The 21,121-nt window shown below is 40.3% G+C and overlaps 1 protein-coding gene across 3 annotated transcripts in view; it reads left to right on the forward strand.

The window, feature by feature from the left end:
• pex6 (peroxisomal biogenesis factor 6) overlaps positions 1–21,121 on the forward strand; it is a 103,750-nt gene that overhangs the window by 47,065 nt on the left and 35,564 nt on the right. For 2 of the 3 annotated variants that reach the window (XM_028820302.2, XM_028820301.2), the window contains exons 8-11: positions 2,698–2,890; positions 4,624–4,700; positions 5,529–5,661; positions 14,766–14,971. In XM_028820302.2, the coding sequence (XP_028676135.2) occupies positions 2,698–2,890; positions 4,624–4,700; positions 5,529–5,661; positions 14,766–14,971 (609 nt within the window). Of the gene's footprint in view, positions 1–2,697; positions 2,891–4,623; positions 4,701–5,528; positions 5,662–14,765; positions 14,972–18,842; positions 18,945–21,121 lie in introns of those variants that run through there. The other variant, XM_051919627.1, reaches the window with a different exon arrangement.

Here is a 21,121-nt window from a genome sequence, read left to right on the forward strand (position 1 = left end):
TACATTTTGAATATTTTTCCTAACAGTTGTAATTCCCTGGAGCATAAAGTCAGTACCGTGTTGTCCAGATGGAGAAAGTTTGGGAAAGTAAAAAATTTTTCTGACAGTGGTCATTATTCAAACGTTTTGCGTTCATGAGGCAATACTTGTGGAGAATGTCCAGCCATTTATCAGTAAGTGTCGAAAATGTAGCTGGGTCATGCATCAAGACTATCACCTGAAAAGCACAAGCAAGGCTTATGGCTGAAGAATAACAATGTTACAGTTCTTGAGTGGTTTAGTCAAATTCCAGACCTAAACCTGCTGAAATATTATAGCAGGACCTGCTTAAAATATCACAAATGTTCCTCAGCTTAAGAAGTTCAGTAAAGAGTAGTAGAGAATACACCAAAATACCACACTGCACTGCGAAGGACTTCTATGCCTGTCAGAATGAACGTCACTATTCAAATATAATTCAAATGTATTTATAAAAAAGGACTTCTTCAAAGGCAAAGCTGACATGTTCTGTCAAAGAATGGTTGTTTGTTTAACCTGTGATAATTTTGGCATTGTGTTACTCCAGACGCGCTATGCAGAGCTGCTGTTTTATACTGATCTGTTAATCAGCCTTTTAGTAATTTTTAATGGTTAGCTATGTTATATACATCAGTAAAAGCCAGGAGCCTTCACAACATAGTATTTCTTTTTTAATCCCATTACTCTGCACTTTGATTTACATGTGTGCTCAGAGCAGTTTTTCAAAACTCTTCTCCTGTGCCCTAGGCGTATTGTTTTGCCATCTAATTCTGTCTCATTGACTCTTAAATCTGAGATCCCTGACTGTTGTTTAATGCTAAGACCTCCCCATTAAAGCAAATGAAAAATGACAGACATAATTCTAATTTTCCTTTAATTACAATGCTTTAAAACACCAATTTTAAAGAGCCTTCCCAGCAAATGCACAGTATCCCTTCAAATAGTCTCTGTCTGACTTGACAAATAATTCCTAAAACAATTAGGGTTTAATTAAAAATGTACAGCCACTGTTAATTAAATATTGTTGCAACCCTATAGGAGAAAAAAAGTTGACAGATTGTGTGGCTCTTCTCTTTTAGTCAAGTACTGACGGATGGGTGAACAAGTCCACCTCGTTACAGCGAGCCATAAATCATCCACACAAAATCAGCTGAAATCCTAACAAGCCACCCACGCTGGCACCACACTTCACGACATAAATATTACTAATTTAATTTTTTTTTACCTGCGTGTCTGCAAATCATGAAGCACTTATGACACTGTTGCATGTGTCCCACTTACAGCACTTGGCTGGAGTTCTGTGATGCAAAGAAATTGGGATGTTTCTTGTTGTCAAACAGACACAGAGCAGTTTATGAGATGAAGAGGAATATGGGTTAGTTAACAGTAACAGGATGAGAATAGCAAAGTAAAACAGCATGCAAGAGGCAGGTAGGTCAAAGGCAGGCTTGTTTTATTATTTTGAAGATGTCCAGTGGGCAGCAGCAGGGTACCATTTATATCCCAGCATTCAGAATGAAAAGCCAGTCAGCACCTGTGGACTCAGCCGGAAAAACAGGATCATCACAGTATCAAGACGGAGAGAGTTGGCCGAGTAACGCTGGGAGTTTTTCTTTCAATAACCACCACTGCAACCATTACCATGATGATAATACTGTTTAAAAAAATTATAAATCCAAAATCGTTAATGTAAGTCTCAATATATTTGAATAGTTACTTATTTTAATTTGAGTATTCGGGCCTTATTATAGTGATATCTTAGAATCCGAACTTAATCCGTTCCAGAACCCCGTTCGAGTTCCATATCGTTCAAGTTCCAAGACAATTTTTTCCCTTTAAAATAATAGAAACTAGATTAATCTGTTCCTGGAAACTTGAATTTTCAAAATGATTTTAACAGTAAATACACTGGATTTTAAGGTAAAATATTAACAAATAATAATAATAATATTTGAATAAAAATGTAAATTCATAAAATTAAAAATTGTAGCTCTAACAACTTTCCTCTTACTCTTTATTTTCCTCACTACACTATTTAGGACCCATGGTGAATACACTAAGTTGTTATTATACAAAAAAATAACACAAAACAGGCACAAAAGCGTAAAATTAGCAGCAAAAATAGCAGCAAAAATCACATGAGATGCTTTCACTACAGCTTCTGACAACGAATTGAACGACAAAGCGTATGGGTGGCCCTAGCGCTGGGGAAACGTACACACAAACACATATGATCAACGTGCTGGGTGTTCGAATTTTGGGGCAAAATTTGGTTGAATTTTTCATTTGGATTCCAAGTTGTTCGAGTTCTGGGATGTTCGGATTCTGGGGGCAATACTGTATTTGACTAATTTTACACCTTAAAGACTTGTAGTGGAAATTTGTGGTTATTGCAATTGCAGCAATTTATTTCTGTTTTTATTTTCCAGAAGGAATTGGGAATACTATAACTTTCTTAGGTAAATGAATAATAACAATTTTGGAGTAACTAACAATTCCTTATCTAATACAGTATTGGGTTTTGCTTAAACATCTAATAATATTCATAGTGAAAAATATTAAATATAACAGAACTGGAAAATTTTGTTTTAATATTTTAAATACTATATTATACTGTGCTAAGAAAAATGCAGTAGTTTGCAAGCGGTCTACTAATATTTTTGTGTTTGTTTTTAATAGCTTCCCTGTTGTGGTAGTTGGCACCGTTTCAAAGCCTGAAGAGCTCTTCCCTGATGTAATTATGTCATTTGTCCATGACGTGGCAATAGAGAGCCCAAGTGAAGAGCAAAGAAAAGCAACGTTGATGAGTCTTACTGCAGGCATGCCCCTTGGAAAAGATGTCAGCCTCTGCAAGATTGCTAAGCAGACAGCAGTGGGTATCTTAAGAGTTAGTTGAAATTTGAGTATGCGAGTTTAATAGTGCTCTAATTTTTTATATTCTTATGGAATATTGCTGGTTGGTGGGCAGCATGTGGTATAGTGGTTAGCACTGCTGCTTCATGGATTCAGAGTCCTGGTTTTGAATCCCGTACCTGCTCATTGTCTGTCTGGAGTTTCTAGATTGTGCCCATAACTAGGTGGTCTTTTTTTACTGGTACTTTAGTCTTTCTTCCTTATCATCAAAGACATGCAGCTTCTGTTAATTGGTATATTTAACTAAGTCCATTTTTGAGTAAGTGTGTGTGCACATCCTGCACTGGACTGGCATTTTCTTCATATTTGTTTCCCACCCAGACCCAGTGCTGTCAGGGTAGAACTTACTTGCATATGTAGAGGTTAGGGATGCACCGATACCACTTTTTTGGAAAACGAGTACGAGTACGAGTACGAGTACTTGCATTTCAGTACTCGCCGATACCGAGTACTTAATAAAAACATGATTAGGCATACCCCATGTCTGGAGCATTTCCTCAAACACATGCGCTATAGCCTAGCTGGTGTGCGAGCTGCGGAATTGTTTCGCATGTAATATGGCTCGTTGCGGCGTGAAACTCTTGTCTATCCACTGGGAGGTTAGGCTAATTAGCGACACGGGGCTAACACTGCTTGTTCAAATATCCGTGGTGAAACTAAACGCAGAGGAGGCTTGCAGTAGGCTGTGGATATGTTTTTTCACGGAGTCGTGTAGTTTAGGCAGCTCCGTGTCAGTCATGTAGCGGCGGCTTGGGACATCATATCTGGGCTCCAGAACATGGAGGAGACGCAGGAATCCCACATTTTCTACCTCCGAGAGTGGCTGGTCACTCAATGCAATGTACTCGATAATTGCCTGTGTTATTTTCACAGCATGTGGATTGTCTCTGGACATTTTCTCTCGTCTTGCAAGAGTTTGCTGCAGCGTGGGTTGTGTTGGTTTAGAAGCGTGGGTAAACTCTTTGTACTCATTGTCGTGTTGGGATTTTAGGTGCTTGATTAAATTACTTGTGTTAAATGCGCTACCTTTTGAGCCGCCTCTGGACAATTTCGCTGAGCACAATTTGCAGTCCGCCTTTGTTTTGTCGTCTTCATTCACTTTGAAATAGTTCCACAAGGCTAGGGTTACCACTTTTAATACAAAAAAATAAGGGACGCATACTGCAGCGGGGGCCACATCCCGTATTACCCAATCAAAAGTAGGAAAGGAGGCATCTTCATAAAATACGTGTGGGATGATTTGCATGAGACGCTGCTTTAAAAAAAAATGATAAAAAATACGGGACAAAACCCGTCCCGTATTGATTCAAAACGGGACGATTCCGTATTTTAAAGGACGGGTGGCAACCCTACACACGGCTGACATGTCTCGCCTCGCCTTCTCCCCGCTCTGAGCTGCAGCCGGGGCCTGGGGGCGGGCACTCGGCGCCTGTGATTAACCCCTTACACGCCGCTCAAACATAGACATTTCTCAGACCGTGGTATCGGTCCCCGGTATCGGGGGACTTTTAACGTTTACGAGTACTTTAGAAAATGTGGTATCGAGGCCGATACCGGATCGGTGCATCCCTAGTAGAGGTGTCTTTCTCTCTTAGAAGTGTAAAAGAAATGTAACCATTTGTGGACATCACTTCAGTAGCAACAATTGCATCTTGTTTGTTTATTGATTTTGTTTAATGTTTGCCATTTTAGGGTTTTTTCCTGGGGGATCTTTGTGCCTTGCTTGCCTATTCAAGTAAAACTGCCTATAAAAGAGTATTCAGTGCTTGGTAAGTAAACAATGTGTTTAGATAGGTAACGGAATAAGTAGAAATTCTGCTTAGCTTCAAGCATAAGTTACATAATTTTCAAGTTGATGTTATTTTTTTCACACTCATATGTTAATTTGTAATCATATTCTTAAATCCTAAATTCAGGAACAAATTAATATAATGTGGGTCCTTGTGCTTTTAAATGGGGTTTATGTGGAATCTGTCAAAAAGTGAACAAAAGCTTAAAGCTTTTTGAGTACATCCGTTATCAAGGCAAGAAGGTTCTTGAATTATTTATCCGCATCTTGATTCCATTCTGTGTTGGCTGGGGGTAGGGAGGGTGGGTTGCATTTTTGTGAGATTCTGTAATTTAGAAAGAACTAGCTAAAATACTGGGAGGAAAATAAAGTTTTTTTTTTTTTTTTGAGAAAAATATAATAAAAAAAAAAAAACAACTATAAAAATAAATTAACAAAACAATGAAGACTCACTAATGTGCTTGTCTTGCAGTCTTGTATGTATGGTATCATCCAGTTGATGCTCGGAAACGAAAACATATGAGATCTCAAATATTTCAGTGTTGGTGTGTTGGAAGCAATAATGTTACGTCACGTTTTTAGAAAACTCAAGTGACTGTACATTCTTCAGATCAAGTTTGTAAGAAAAGTCAGACACTTTCCAAGAAATCACTGGCACTTTACTAATGCATGAAGAGAATTTTTTACAAGGTCCATAAACAATAAATCATTCGCATTATTTGAAAATTAAATACCAAAATAAGTCTTTTTTTTCAAGTTTCAGAATCCTAACTGTATTTAATCCTCTTTATTTTCTTGCATTGAACAGTTTTCCTTGTGGAACAAGTTTAGAAGAGGAGCAAATGTTATGCGACAGTGGAATCACCATTATAGCTGAGGATTTTTTGAAATCGTTGGAACAATTGAATAAAGTTCATTCAAAAGCAATTGGAGCACCAAAGGTATTCTTTTTTTTTAACAGATTGCATATCTTCACTGGAAAATATTATGAATTGTTTAGTTTTTAGTATTCTTAGTAATCAAAGCAACACTAAATTTAATATTTGTTGCTCTAAATTTGATAAGCAGAGTACACAAAATATGTTCAGGTAGTCTTAACTAAAGCATTGGCACCGGACCCAGCCTTCTTTCTCTAAATTATTTTGCAAATATCCCCTTTTATTCGCAATGAAAGATACTGTATGACCAATGAAAAATTTAGAGTGGACCTGTTTAGCTGTATTTTGTGTGCGTATTATTGTGGAAATTTGCCTTAATATAGCTGTTTTATAGCACCCCCCTCTGTGTACAGTCTTATCTGCACGTGGAGAGCTGCTTTAAGCAAAGAGACTTACTAGCTCAGAAAAAGCAGACCAGACAGTTAAGCTGCACCCATGCCAGTCATCAAAACAGGTGCCCACTCACCACACTGCTTTGTATTGAAGATGTCTCTCCTCAGCTGCCAACCCCTGTAGGAATATGGCACTCACCCACTCCAAGTGCTCTTAACAAATATACCTTGACCCAGTCAAGCAGCATAATATTAATATTATTATAAAGCAACATGGATTTGGAAAAGAATCTTATTGAAAATACTTATAGAGAAAATAATGAAAGAGGAGTGTTTTAAAGTCTGGGCACAGAGTTGCTTGCGATTTTTGATCAGTCAATTTCTGGGCTCCTTGCTTTTCTCTCTCCTTCTGTGCTCTGCATGCACCCCAAACTTAAAGGCCTAACTTCACATTCAGTTAGTCAATGTTTGCCTTTCTCAGGCTGTTTGTCCATTCTGATTCTAATTATCCCATGTCTAATACATTAACAATTTGTGTAAGATTCTAAAAGAATGATCTGAGAGATACAAGGTTCAAGTCAGCAATGGTACAGAAATTAAAATCAGTCTATAGCAGTTGTTTAAAAATATACACAAGAGTGTGTTCAAAATGGAATTAAAGAGTCCAGAGTTTAGCAAGTCCAAGGAGACTCCATTAAATAATGTCAAATGGCATAGGTTTTCTAATTGCTAGGTGTGTGCTCAGGTGTCCTTATTGCTGTCTGGTTTAGATAGATAGATAGATAGATAGATAGATAGATAGATAGATAGATAGATAGATAGATAGATAGATAGATAGATAGATACTTTATTAATCCCAAGGGGAAATTCACATACTCCAGCTGCAGCATACTGATAAAAACCAATATTAAATTAAAGAGTAATAAAATTGCAGGGATAATAGACAATAACGTTGTATAATGTTAACGTTTACCACCTCGGGTGGAATTGAAGAGTTGCATAGTTTGGGGGAAGAACGATCTCCTCAGTCTGTCAGTGGAGCAGGACGGTGACAGCAGTCTGTCTCTGAAGCTGCTCCTCTGTCTGGAGATGACACTGATCAGTGGATGCAGTGGGTTCTCCATAATTGACAGGAGTCTGCTCAGCACCCGTCGCTCTGCCACAGATGTCAAACTGTCCAGCTCCGTGCCTACAATCACCAGTTTGTCCAGGCGTGAGGCGTCCTTCTTCTTTATGCTGCCTCCCCAGCACACCACCGTGTAGAAGAGGGCGCTCGACACAACTGTCTGATAGAACATCTGCAGCGTCTTATTGCAGATGTTGAAGGGCGCCAGTCTTCTAAGGAAGTATAGTCAGCTCTGTCCTCTCTTACATAGAGCATCAGTATTGGTTAATCATTGTTAGCTCACACAGGTCACATTTTGAGTTCTTTTTTTTTCAGTCCATTTTCTTATTTTATATATTGTAATAAAAGACAGTTCAGTATTGTGAGTTTTGAACATTAAAATGACATTTATATACCAATGCAGTGTTTTTTAGCCATGTAATATAAATTATTAGTCTAATGCATGTCAGTCCTGTATTAATCAAAAGAGAACGGACTCTTAATTTAGCACAATTTATGTATTATTATAACTGTGTTTCTTGAATGGCTTGTTTGAAACATTTATAATTATTGCCTTGCACCTTTTATGCATTATTCTTATTTGCACCCTATTCTATTTGTTTCCATCATCTTCTCAAAAGTCAATAGTGGTTCCTTGAAGCACCTCCACCACCATATAAAGGCAATACTAATAATACAAATAAACACAATAATCTCCTACTCTCTTCCCAGCAAACTCCCAACTCCAGCTCGCTTGCTGGGTTCCCATCAGCCCTTTATATAGTCCTTGACCCAGAAGTGCTTCTGTTTTTCCTCCCACGTGACTTACCAGCACTTCCGGGTCAGCTGGGGAATTCAAGTTTTCAGTCACCCTGGATGTACTTCGGGGTTTCCGTTGTCATAGTCTATTACTACTTCTGGGCTAGGTGAGAATTAGTTTTCCCACCAACTTCCCACAGCGTCCCCTGGCAGCACCCACAGTACCCAGCAGGGCTGTGCTGCCGAACTCCAAGTCCCATAGTGCCCTGCGGGCATCTGGGGCAGGGGTAGGCAACGTCGGTCCTGGTGAGCCGCAGTATGTGCAGGTTTTTGTTCCAACCCAGTTCCTTAACGAGAACTCAATTATTGCTGATGAAGCACATATTGCTTAAGTGACATTTTAATGCTTCATTTTAGTGGTCTCACTTGTTAAGGTTCTCCAACCTTAATTGCTTATTTCAATCTTAAACTGCTGCATTCAGTGTTTTAATTGCTCCTTATTAGCAATAAGATGTAAAAGACAAAGCAGCCAGCAGTTCTCCAGCTAGCTTTTTTCCAATTACATCTGTGTGTGTTCATCATGCACAGTTTGATTTAATAAAACACTTAATAGAAAAATGTGACAGACTGAAAATGATCTGTTTTAGGCTTCAAATCATTTGGATGATATCCTTGGAAAGGAAAAAAATCTACGATATAAGAGCCTTACATTGCACAGACTAACGAGCCATAAAATTAAATAAGGTCTGAGATTGGCAACGATTGGTTTCTAATTAAGCAATTGGGTTGAATGAAAACCTGTAGCCACTGCGGCTCACCAGGACCGACGTTGCCTACCCCTGATCTGGGGCATAGCTGCAGTCCAGGGAAGCTGCCATCTATCGTCTTGGGGGAAGGCAGTGTCCTTGATAAGTTGCCTTCCCCCATCCTTCCATTACTGGGGTGGCCCGACCTGGATAAACTGCCGGCCGTCCCTTACAATACTTACTCACATAGTCACATGTAATGGAATTCATTTTGTATGTCATGTCAGTTTCTAACCTGCTCAATCCAGACCAGGGTTGTTTGCAGTGGGGGGTTCTGGCAGGAGCCAATCCCAGCTAGCAAAGGATGCAAGAGAAGTAGCAGACCCTGGACAGGGCGCCAGTCACACACCCCAAACACACACAAGGTTTAATTCAGCATTGCCAATTCACTTAACCTGCATATCTTTGGACTGTGGGTGGAAACTGGAGCGCCTGAAGGAAACCCAATCAGACACAGGGAGTCCATGCGGGAAGAACCCGGGATGCAAACTCAGGTCTCCTTACTGCAAGGCAGCAGCACTGCTACTGTGCCATCGTGCTGCCCTAACTTTGTATTTGAATGAGAAAAAACTAAAATGATGATCCAGTATGCTTCATATCTTGTTTACACTTCAGGGTGGCGCAGTGGTAGTGCTGCTGCTTTGCAGTAAGGAGACTGTGGAAGATTGTGGGTTCGGTTCCTCCCTGTGTGGATAGCGCTTTGAGTACTGTACTGAGAAAAGCGCTATATAAATGTAATGAATTATTATTATTATTACTTTGTTAATAGTACGCGTTCTACAAACAGCTACTGGTACTTTTTTTTTAATACTAAATAAAGCACATGGACAGGGGGTGCAGCACAGAAAGAAATTGTCTGTTGTCCCTGTTTATGAGGTGAGTATTTAACTTTTTATTTGATAGTGTGGCTCCACCTTGCTTGGTTAGGTAGCTAGGCTCTGCCCTTCCCTGCCTATCCATCTGGATGTCTTTTTTTATTTCCTCTTTCCCATCCTTCATGGTGTCCCTCTCTTTCAAATGGACAGTCAGCCACACTCAGCCCTTCTGTTGCCTTCCCACTAACATTCAAGAGGACTAACTTCCCCAGTCTTTTCAAAGCTCTTCTCTCTTACTAATTCTGGTACTACTGGAGAGTTCTCTGGTACATTACGCTGCTTGAAGGCATGTCTGCAACATTCTAGTATACCATGTCTTCTGGAATGATGAGGTGCTGCCTCAGTGCTAGTGTGGTGCTCACTATTCTGTAGCAGTTTGCTATGGAACTTTCTTCTGCTTCGTGACACCTAAGGATATGTCCACATTACTGCATTTTTATTTAAAAAGTGATATTTTCAAGCAAAAACGACCTCTACCCTCGCTAACATTTTGCATTATTTGTGAAAGTTATCTCTGACCACACTAAAATGACTGAAAACGGATATGATGTAGATGTTCACCTACACTAATCATGTACATATCGGCGATAAAATCCTTAACGGATGGTAACGGTGCTAGCCTCGGGATTTATCTCAAAACTCTAGTGACCAGTAAATAGTTCACCTTTTGCGCATGTATGCAGCATTCAGTTTGTACAAAACAATTTAAATGCATACAATTAAGCAACACAACAACTGCCATGGAAATCAACCCCTCTTTGTCCACTATGATAGAATAAGGTTTTCTTCTGTAAAGGGTGACCAATCCCGAAATGAGGCATCGTAATGAGCAGGATCCAATCAGGGTCCTGTGGTCCACTTCACATTAGGGAGCCTCTCGAACCCAACACAGTCGATAGTTATGACCAAATGAGCTAACAGATGGGGACAAATCACACAAGGAGCAAGGGGATGGTGTAAAAAGTGTTGCGTGCTTTTATTAAAAAGAATCAAAACAAAACCAAAAACAGTGTCCACAGTGCAGTGCTTCAAAAACATCCATAAATAAATAATCCATAAAAACAAGTGAATGGTGGGGAATAAAAACACAATAAATAAATCCATTAAAAACAGAGGATAAAAATTCAGTCACTGGCTCCTTCAAATCCCAGCCTGGCTCCTTCTTCATCTCCCCGGCTCATCCATAACTCGCATAGCCACTGGAGACTCAGCAGCCATAAACTTCATCTCCTGACTCCCATCTTGGTTGCCTCCTCACAGTGCAGACAGACCGTCTGAGGTCAGCACTCCTCCCGTCATCCTTCACGCACCCGCAGTCATATCTCGGAACCCTGGGGAAGTCATCCGCCATGCTCACCCCACTCCACGCCATTGTTCAGTGGGACTAACTAGCTCCTAGAACTTCACAACCTATGCTCCTCCATGGTGCCCCTGTTTGTGCTGCCTTTCCCCTCCAGGTGTCCATATCGTCCTCATTGAGACTGATCTTCAGTCGCCTTGTAACCTCAGTTCCTTTTCTCGTTCTTTTCCATCTCCATCTTTTTTTCCCCCTCCTTGCACTTGCACTTCTCCTTTTATATGTGGGGATGTGGCACAGGTGTGGCGATTAGCAGGTCCTGGCATCAATTACAGACACGGGTCAATTTCTCACCTGTGCACTTAAGTGCGGAAACACCCGCACCACATCGTGCCTGGGAACCACTCCAGTCACACTACCACACCCCCCCTTCCTTAAATCTCGAGTGCGGCGATTATTTATTTTAAAAGGCAATGAGCTGTGGACCTCACTTAACCAGACAGGGAAGAGCCATGTAATAAGCACGAGCAAGTGAGATCACCATTACAACAACATTTATTTATATAGCACATTTTCATACAACTGCGGTGGCCTGGCGCCCTGCCTGGGGTTTCTTTTCTGCCTTGCGCACTGTGTTGGCTGGGATTTTCTCCAGCAGACCCCCGTGACCCTGTAGTTAGGATATAGCGGGTTGGATAATGGATGGATGGATGGATTTTCATACAAATTATGTAGCTCAAAGTGACTGTACAGGATGAAGAAAGAGAAAAAAGACAAAATAAACTAGAAAACAGAATTAGGGAACACTAATTAACATAGAATGAAAGTAAGGTCCGATGGCCCGGGAGGACAAAAAAAACAAAAAAAAAAGCCACATGGCTGGAGGGAAAAAAAAAAATCTGCAGGGGTTCCGAGGCCACAAGACCACCCAGCCCCCTCTAGGCATTCAGATCGCCACCACAGAAAAACGGAAAAAGAACAGAAGAGAAAGTAGGGGTTAGTACGGATTAGAGCCTGTTTTCAACCATCTACACTGCTAAACTGAGCTGGCATTTAAGACACACAGGTGCTGGTCATAAAATTAGAATATCATGACAAAGTTGATTTATTTCAGTAATTCCATTCAAAAAGTGAAACTTGTATATTAGATTCATTCATTACACACAGACTGATGTATTTCAAATGTTTATTTCTTTTAATGTTGATGATTATAATTGACAACTAATGAAAGTCCCAAATTCAGTATCTCGGAAAATTAGAATATCAATTAAGACCAATGCAAAAAAAGGATTTTTAGAAATGTTGGCCAACTGAAAGGTATGAACATGAAAAGTATGAGCATGTACAGCACTCAGTATTTAGTTGGGGCTCCTCTGGCCTGGATCACTGCAGCAATGCGGCGTGGCATGGAGTCGATCAGTCTGTGGCACTGCTCAGGTGTTATGAGAGCCCATGTTGCTCTGATAGTGGCCTTCAGCTCTTCTGAATTGTTGGGTCCGGCGTATTGCATCTTCCTCTTCACAATACTCCATAGATTTTCTATGGAGTTAAGGTCAGGCGAGTTTGCTGGCCAATCAAGAACAGGGATACCATGGTCCTTAAACCAGGTACTGGTAGCTTTGGCACTGTGGGCTGGTGCCAGGTCCTGTTGGAAAATGAAATCTGCATCTCCATAAAGTTCATCAGCAGCAGGAAGCATGACGTGCTCTAATACTTCCTGGTAAACGGCTGCGTTGACCTTGGACCTCAGAAAACACAATGGACCAACACCAGCAGATGACATGGTACCCCAAACCATCACTGACTGTGGAAACGTTACACTGGACCTCACGCAACGTGGATTCTGTGCTTCTCCTCTCTTCCTCCACACTCTGGGACCTTGATTTCCAAAGGAAATGCAAAATTTACTTTCATCAGAGTACATAACTTTGGACCACTCGGCAGCAGTCCAGTCCTTTTTGTCTTTAGCCCAGGTGAGACGCTTCTGACGCTGTCTCTTGTTCAAGAGTGGCTTGACACAAGGAATGCGACAGCTGAAACCCATGTCTTGCATACGTCTGTGCGTGGTGGTTCTTGAAGCACTGACTCCAGCTGCAGTCCACTCTTTGTGAATCTCCCTCACATTTTTGAATGGGTTTTGTTTCACAATCCTCTCCAGGGTGCGGTTATCCCTATTGCTTGTACACTTTTTTCTACCACATCTTGTCCTTCCCTTCGCCTCTCTATTAATGTGTTTGGACACAGAGCTCTGTGAACAGCCAGCCTCTTTAGCGATGACCTTTTGTGTCTTGCCCTCCTTGTGCAAGGTGTCAATGGTCGTCTTTTGGACAACTGTCAAGTCAGCAGTCTTCCCCATGATTGTGTAGCCTACAGAACTCGACTGAGAGACCATTTAAAGGCTTTTGCAGGTGTTTTGAGTTAATTGACTGATTAGAGTGTGGCACCAGGTGTCTTCAATATTGAACCTTTTCACAATATTCTAATTTTCCGAGATACTGAATTTGGGACTTTCATTAGTTGTCAGTTATAATCATCAACATTAAAAGAAATAAACATTTGAAATATATCAGTCTGTGTGTAATGAATGAATCTAATATACAAGTTTCACTTTTTGAATGGAGTTACTGAAATAAATCAACTTTGTCATGATATTCTAATTTTATGACCAGCACCTGTATATGGCTCTGGAGAGCATTGTCAAAAGTCACAGTTCTCAGTGATTAAAAATTATGGGGTAGTTTGGAGGAAAGGCAAAAATTGAGACTAATGCTTGTATTCTTAAATGAGAATGTTGTAGTGTAAATGTAGCCTTAGTAGAGTCCTTGCCCCTGGCAGGCTTTTGCCAGCAGTGGACATCATGGCATATATTTTTTAATGATCAATACAATTCTTAAGCTTGTAAGGAAAAACAGAGACCACACCTTTCTAACTACTAACAGTGTTATTTCCATTTTTGGTTATTTTAAAAGAGAAACCACACAACATAATTGAATTTATTTTTTTTAGGTGGTTCTACATGCAATGTTATTCTGAAAAACAAAACATAACATCCCCTGTCTTGCTCTTGGGAAACACTTTATACTAGATTTTTAATAATTTATAATTTATAAATTTTTATCCAAAATTTTCATTTTTTACCCTTTCATTTTTCAACTTGCATATTTTTTCAGCACCTTGCCTTTACAATCGTGTGCCAGGCTTTTATATAACAATACAGTATGTGGTGTGAAAGTATGACACCTTCTGCATCCAGAATGACTATAGGTCTTAACAGTAGGCAGGATTAGGATTACTAAATCAATTCTCTCAAGATACACAGCATGTTGTTGTTACGGGTGCTACTATCATGGCAGGCATGTATTTGTTTTAAAAAAGACCGTAACGACTAATGGTCTGTCACTAATGTGAAGTGTAATCAGTATGGACGCATAGAGTGTGTTACTTTAGTTCCCTCACACAAATGCTGCTTCTTAAGAGTCATTCCTCTCATTATTAAACAATCTTCTTTGGTCTGTATAACATAAAACATTTGATAATGTAACATTTAATCAGACAGGCTTCAGTTGGTCTTGTGGATTAAATTACTAAATAGCATTAAGGTATTTGATTACACGTCACCAATTGTTTAGTCAGTTTCTTTCCTTACGGGACCAATTCACAATGGAGATCAGAAGTTCTCATTTTAATTTATTTATTTAGTTTTTTATTAAATGAGAAGAAGAATAATATTTATAAAAGTAATGCCTTTTTAGTCATTCTGGCTTACAACCCCAAAAATATAATTTTCACAATCTAGTCGGGGAGAAAGGAAATTTATGATTATGTAATATATGATTGGTTTAGGATTTATTACTGTGGAATGGAAAAAAATGTCTTCTAGTATTTGTGCTGAGCGATTCAAGATTTGAATGCTTTGAAAAAATTCCTTTGTAGATTCCTGCTGTCAAATGGCATGACATAGGAGGCCTTCATTCTGTTAAAAAAGAGATTTTGGATACTGTTCAGCTGCCTGTGGATCACCCTGAGCTTGTGTCTCTAGGCCTGAGGCGTTCTGGTTTGTTGCTCTATGGACCACCTGGAACAGGGAAAACCCTGCTAGCTAAAGCAGTTGCCACAGAGTGTGCCATGACGTTCCTTAGGTAAGTGGTACTTCTTGCTGCTTTCGTAGTGTACTGCAAAGCAGCATGAAATTATGACATGCCATTTTACAACTTGTGAAATACATAGAAATCCTTTATAAAGTTGTATTTTTATGAAAGAGAAATGTACAAGATTATCTTCTTATATAATACGCTACTGTGGCTGTCCGTTTGTCCAGGATTTTAAATCACCTGTAGCTCGCAAACCGTTTGACCTTTTGACCTGAAATTTGGTACACATATAGTACACAATGTCTACTATCCGCTTCCGGGGTTATGATTGACCCCCAAGGTTTTTCCTCTTTTTATTTTATTTTACTATAGAATCAACTCTATGCAGCGGCTGGCAGGGTGGCCGTGGTGTGCATGCGGCTGTACGCCGTTCTCATCCCTACCACCTTCGCCGTCACTTCCCCTACCTCTTCATATCTTAAATCATTCTTGAGACATATCAAAGACTTAAATGCCAGCTTACGTGAAAAATTAATTAAAGCATAGTAAGTCATTGCAACACAATGCACTGACTTAATCAGTTTTAATGTAAAAAGATGCCAAAGAAAGAAGAGAAAAAGCGGGCCACTAGAGTGTAGAAAAGAAGAGCCACTCAGGAAGCAGAAAGTGCATCAACCTCTGAGCTAACGAATGTTAAATGTACAGAGAAAGAGAATGAAAACTAGGAATGGTCAAGTCAAGTGTATTCACTGCACAATAAAATGCCGTTACTGGTCAAATAACAATACAATGGGATGAGTGAATGAATTAATAGAATGCATCCTGAATAATAAATCAAAATGCAAGGTTTTTGAAGTCCACATTTTGTACTCTGATTAGTAATTAGGTAGTGTATTAACACTGCTGTCCGAGGACCTGGGGCCATCTCCTCATGAGGCACTCTTGTCATGGATCAGTTGGGTTTATGTAGATATTGAGCTTGGTTTGACATAATCCAAGAGCTCACCCAGGAATGTGCTTCTCATTTAATGTATTTTAAAACGAGACCATTATATCAGGAACATCAGATACAGTGCATCCAGAAAGTATTCACAGCACATCACTTTTTCCACATTTTGTTATGTTACAGCCTTATTCCAAAATGGATTAAATTCATTTTTTTTGTCAGAATTCTACACACAACACCCCATAATGACAACGTGAAAAAAGTTTACTTGAGGTTTTTGCAAATTTTAAAAAAATAAAAAAACTGAGAAATCCCATGTACAGAAGTATTCACAGCCTTTGCTCAATACTTTGTTGATGCACCTTTGGCAGCAATTACAGCCTCAAGTCTTGTTGAATATGATGCCACAAGCTTGGCACACCTATCCTTGGCCAGTTTCGCCCATTCCTCTTTGCAGCACCTCTCAAGCTCCATCAGGCTGGATGGGAAGTGTCGGTGCACAGCCATTTTAAGATCTCTCCAGAGATGTTCAATCGGATTCAAGTCTGGGCTCTGGCTGGGCCACTCAAGGACATTCACAGAGTTGTCCTGAAGCCACTCCTTTGATATCTTGGCTGTGTGCTTAGGGTCGTTGTCCTGCAGTCATCTTTCCCTTTATCCTGACTAGTCTCCAGGTTCCTGCCGCTGAAAAACATCCCCACAGCATGATGCTGCCACCACCATGCTTCACTGTAGGGATGGTGCCAGGTTTCCTCCAAACGTGACGCCTGGCATTCACACCAAAGAGTTCAATCTTTGTCTCATCAGACCAGAGAATTTTCTTTCTCATGGTCTGAGAGTCCTTCAGGTGCCTTTTGGCAAACTCCAGGCGGGCTGCCATGTGCCTTTTACTAAGGAGTGGCTTCCGTCTGGCCACTCTACCATACAGGCCTGATTGGTGGATTGCTGCAGAGATGGTTGTCCTTCTGGAAGGTTCTCCTCTCTCCACAGAGGACCTCTGGAGCTCTGACAGAGTGACCATCAGGTTCTTGGTCACCTCCCTGACTAAGGCCCTTCTCCCCTGATCGCTCAGTTTAGATGGCCGGCCAGCTCTAGGAAGAGTCCTGGTGGTTTCGAACTTCTTCCACTTATGGATGATGGAGGCCACTGTGCTCATTGGGACCTTCAAAGCAGCAGAAATATTTCTGTAACCTTCCCCAGATATGTGCCTCGAGACAATCCTGTCTCGGAGGTCTACAGACAATTCCTTTGACTTCATGCTTGGTTTGTGCTCTGACATGAACTGTCAACTGTGGGACCTTATGTAGACAGGTGTGTGCCTTTCCAAATCATGTCCAGTCAACTGAATTTACCACAGGTGGACTCCAATTAAGCTGCAGAAACATCTCAAGGATGATCAGGGGAAACAGGAGGCACCTGAGCTCAGTTTCGAGCTCCATGGCAAAGGCTGTGAATACTTATGTACATGTGCTTTCTCAGTTTTTTTATTTTTAATAAATTTGCAAAAACCTCAAGTAAACTTTTTTCACGTTGTCATTATGGGGTGTTGTGTGTAGAATTCTGAGGGAAAAAATGAATTTAATCCATTTTGGAATAAGGCTGTAACATAACAAAATGTGGAAAAAGTGATGCGGTGTGAATACTTTCTGGATACACTGTACAGGAAGATTTGTTCAGCCCTCCCAAAAATACATTTTTCTATAATTTATGACCATTTTGACTTTGTAATTTCATATGCTATATAGATTTGCTGTATGTGTTATTTCCTCTAAGTCGAGGCACAATGGTGCAATAATTTTTCAGCATTTAGCATTTCGAAGCTGATAAATAAAATTCCAGACTTGTATCTGGATTTTGAACTTCGTAAATGGCAGACCCTAGCATGTGAGGACTGGCAGCATCACTTTCACCACACTGATCCACAAAACAGGCACTCTAAGAACAAATGTACTGAGCTGCTCACATTGTGGCCAAGCACAGCTCCAACTAGACAAAAAAAAAAACGTTTGCTGATTGTGGTGCCTCAATGGTGAGACAGCTGACTGAGAAGGGATTTGCCTTCTAACACAGGGGTACCACAACAGCAGTCAGCAAAACCACAGAGCTGGTCAGAGACTTGAAGAGTCAAGTGGTACACCACACTCCAAGTACATTTGAGAAGATACGGTGAAGGTCTGCAGCTTTACTTTTCATGGAATGTGATGACCTGAAGTGGACACAACATGTTTTAACTCGTCATTAAGGCTCACCAGTGCCTTTACACTCTTTTGATGCCTCAGGAATTCCTAGATGTCAACGGCTTTGCTCACCACATCTGCATGTACTGGGGATATCAGATTGAATGTCACTATTCAAATATCATTTGAAGATGTATTAAAATAGTCTTTTTGGGAGTTACAAACTGACAGTCAATTGAAAACAATGGTTGTTTTTTTTTTTTTGCTTTGCAAATATTTCTACATCATATCACTTCAGATATGCAGTGCAGTGCTGGGGCCTTTTACAGATCCCTTCTTGCACCACTTCAACAATCAGTTTTAATGTAAATGTTGTGATGTTATAAATGTTGTGCAAATGTATTGTCATTAACAAAACAGACAGCCTTCTATTTCTTAAACACATTTTTTCCGCCACACCATATTTTAGGAGCTTTTTTTTCTCACTGCTGTCAAATCTGGGCTTCCTTTCCCATCAAATTTTATGGGTTGGTTAGAATTGCCCTACCTAGTGTGGAATTCAAAGCTTTCTTTAGCAGGGTTTATGAGAGTGAGTTTAAAAGGGACTTTTCAAAGCTTTTTAGATGGTGCTAGGTGGTGCCGATTAAAAGAGATCACTTTGTCTGAAACACAGCAGCAAGCCAGTCAACGTCTAACGTTCGGTGTACTTATCACAGCATATACACATTTCTAATGCTTTTTATCGTTGTGATTTCTTTATGGTTATTTCTAGTCTGCCTTAGTTACAGTATTTTAGAAATGCTAGAAAATTGCACCAAAATGAAGATCTCGTCTGGGCAGAAGAACGGCAGCTGTGAACAGAATGTCCTGACTGTAAAAGTTGTTTTTCAATGTAAAGAGTAGAATATTAAAAGGAAAAATCCTGTATTAAAAATGTGATATCAAATTTCCTACACAATGCTTTGAATCTGTGTGTGAGTGTGTGTGTTTGTGTGTACAGTAGATATATATGCAGTATACTGTATGCATTCTGGAAAGCATACCCCCGGACACAGACAGACAGACACCAGAATGTCCAAAACACTTCTTTATTTTCTTACAGCACCACAATGCCTTCCTCCAACACTCTTTCTCCTTCTCTTTCTCTTCTTTCTCTTTTCCTTTTCGACCTCCTCTCCCCTCCTCACAAGCTTTGTCTCCTTCCTCCCAACTCTGGCTCCACTTCTGGAGGGAGGCGGTCCCTTTTATACTGACCCAGATGAGCTTCAGTTGCTCCCCCTGACGACACTTCCTGGTGTGGCGGAAGTGTCAAGAGAGCCCCTGGAAGCACTCCGGGTGCCCCTGGGAATTCCTCTGGCAACACTTCCTGGTGAGGTGGAAGTGCTGCTATCTAGGACCTCACAACCGTCTGGGCGCCCCCTGGCGGTGGCCACGTCCTCCGGTAGGGATAAGTGTCCCAGCTCCGGTCCAGTGGGCCATAAGCAGACCCGGGCGGCTGCCCTCTCGTGGCCCAGGGAAGGTATTGTCCATCACGGGGACCATCCAGGCATCCCGGCTGGGTAGGGTCCCCATCTATCTGGGACAGCATGCTACTTTCAGTATATGATGTTGTGTTTATTGTCTTTTTTTGTCAGTTGGTTGCATAGTACTGAGAGATACATATAATTAAGAATTTTATTTTACAGTGTACACATAATAATAACTTCAACTTAAATATCGGGAGGGAGCTCTCTAGCTGAAGATCTTGTCATGTAAAGTATTTTTATGTGTTTCTGGTTGACCATGCATGCCACCAGTCATGATGTACCTTACCTTCCATATTAGTATGAGATACTAAACATCCAGAAAATAGTAGTGTTTTATTGTGACAGTACATGCTACATCGTTTTATTTAATTAAAAAGAAAAAGATTTCAACAGAAGAAAAAGCACATCCAATGAGCAAAGGGCTGCTTTATAAGTCCATGGCTAATTTTTTGTAGGACCCCTGTGGCTTTTGGCATCAGAAAGATAAAAGCAGCCTGCCTTTAGTGAAAAATAAAATATTGTGGAACTGGCAGGGTGCCTCACAAATACTTGAATACTGAATGCTGTCAAAAATGAAGTTGCCTTTTGTCCAGAAGAGTTTTATCTTATACAGAGTATTAAAGAACACCTGCCTCAGAGTGGATGTTTTATCTGCGTATGAATTTTGTTTCTTATTCTTTCTATTCTGTTCTTTGAAAAATGATAGCCACTACCCTGTTGCCACACACAATTGTCTATTTTGAATTAATAGTATTGGACACAGTGTGGCTTATATTTGAAAGGCACTGTACCTGAAATCAAAGACCTTGTAACGCATATGAATACTTTAACACACTTTTGTCCTGGTGCCAGATAGCAGTGAAAAGTTGAAGGAGGACCATGTAATGTGCCCAGCACTCTCACTGAAGCAAGCGGAAGAGTGTGACAGAACTCAGTTCTTACAGGTCTGTACAGAATTGTGATTCAGGGTACACAGGTGAGGACAGATATGAACCCAGTACAGTGAACCCTCGTTTATCACGGTTAATCCGTTCCAGACTCTACCGCGATAAATGAATTTTCGCGAAGTAGGATTCTTTATTTATAAATCGAATATTTTCGCAGTTAGAATATAGAAAACCTGTTTACGACCTTCTAAATACGTTTTTTTAACATTATTAGAGCCCTCTAGACATGAAATAACACCCTTTAGTCACCATTACACTCGTATTACCCAATATATTAGACAAAATAAGAGAAAATAAGACATATTAGAAATTAGAAATATCACATTATCAGTAGGCTCACCCGCCTTTTAAGGCGACCGACTTTTATCCTCAATTTGTGTGTGCATCAGGCATGTAAGTGTAGGGAATGAGAACATCAAAGTGCCCATTTATAACATCTCCCGAAAACCTAAATTTTTTATCCCTTCGAGTGCCTGTCCAAAGTCGTACAATGTCAGCCCGAATCTGTACCGCTAAAGACGGAGTTTCATGCACTAAATAAGCTATAGATGAGAATAAGCAAGCACCATCTCCCCTGATATTTACAACGCGGTGAGGCATTT

Source organism: Erpetoichthys calabaricus, chromosome 15, assembly GCF_900747795.2.
Source record: "Erpetoichthys calabaricus chromosome 15, fErpCal1.3, whole genome shotgun sequence".
Classification (NCBI taxonomy): domain Eukaryota; kingdom Metazoa; phylum Chordata; class Cladistia; order Polypteriformes; family Polypteridae; genus Erpetoichthys; species Erpetoichthys calabaricus.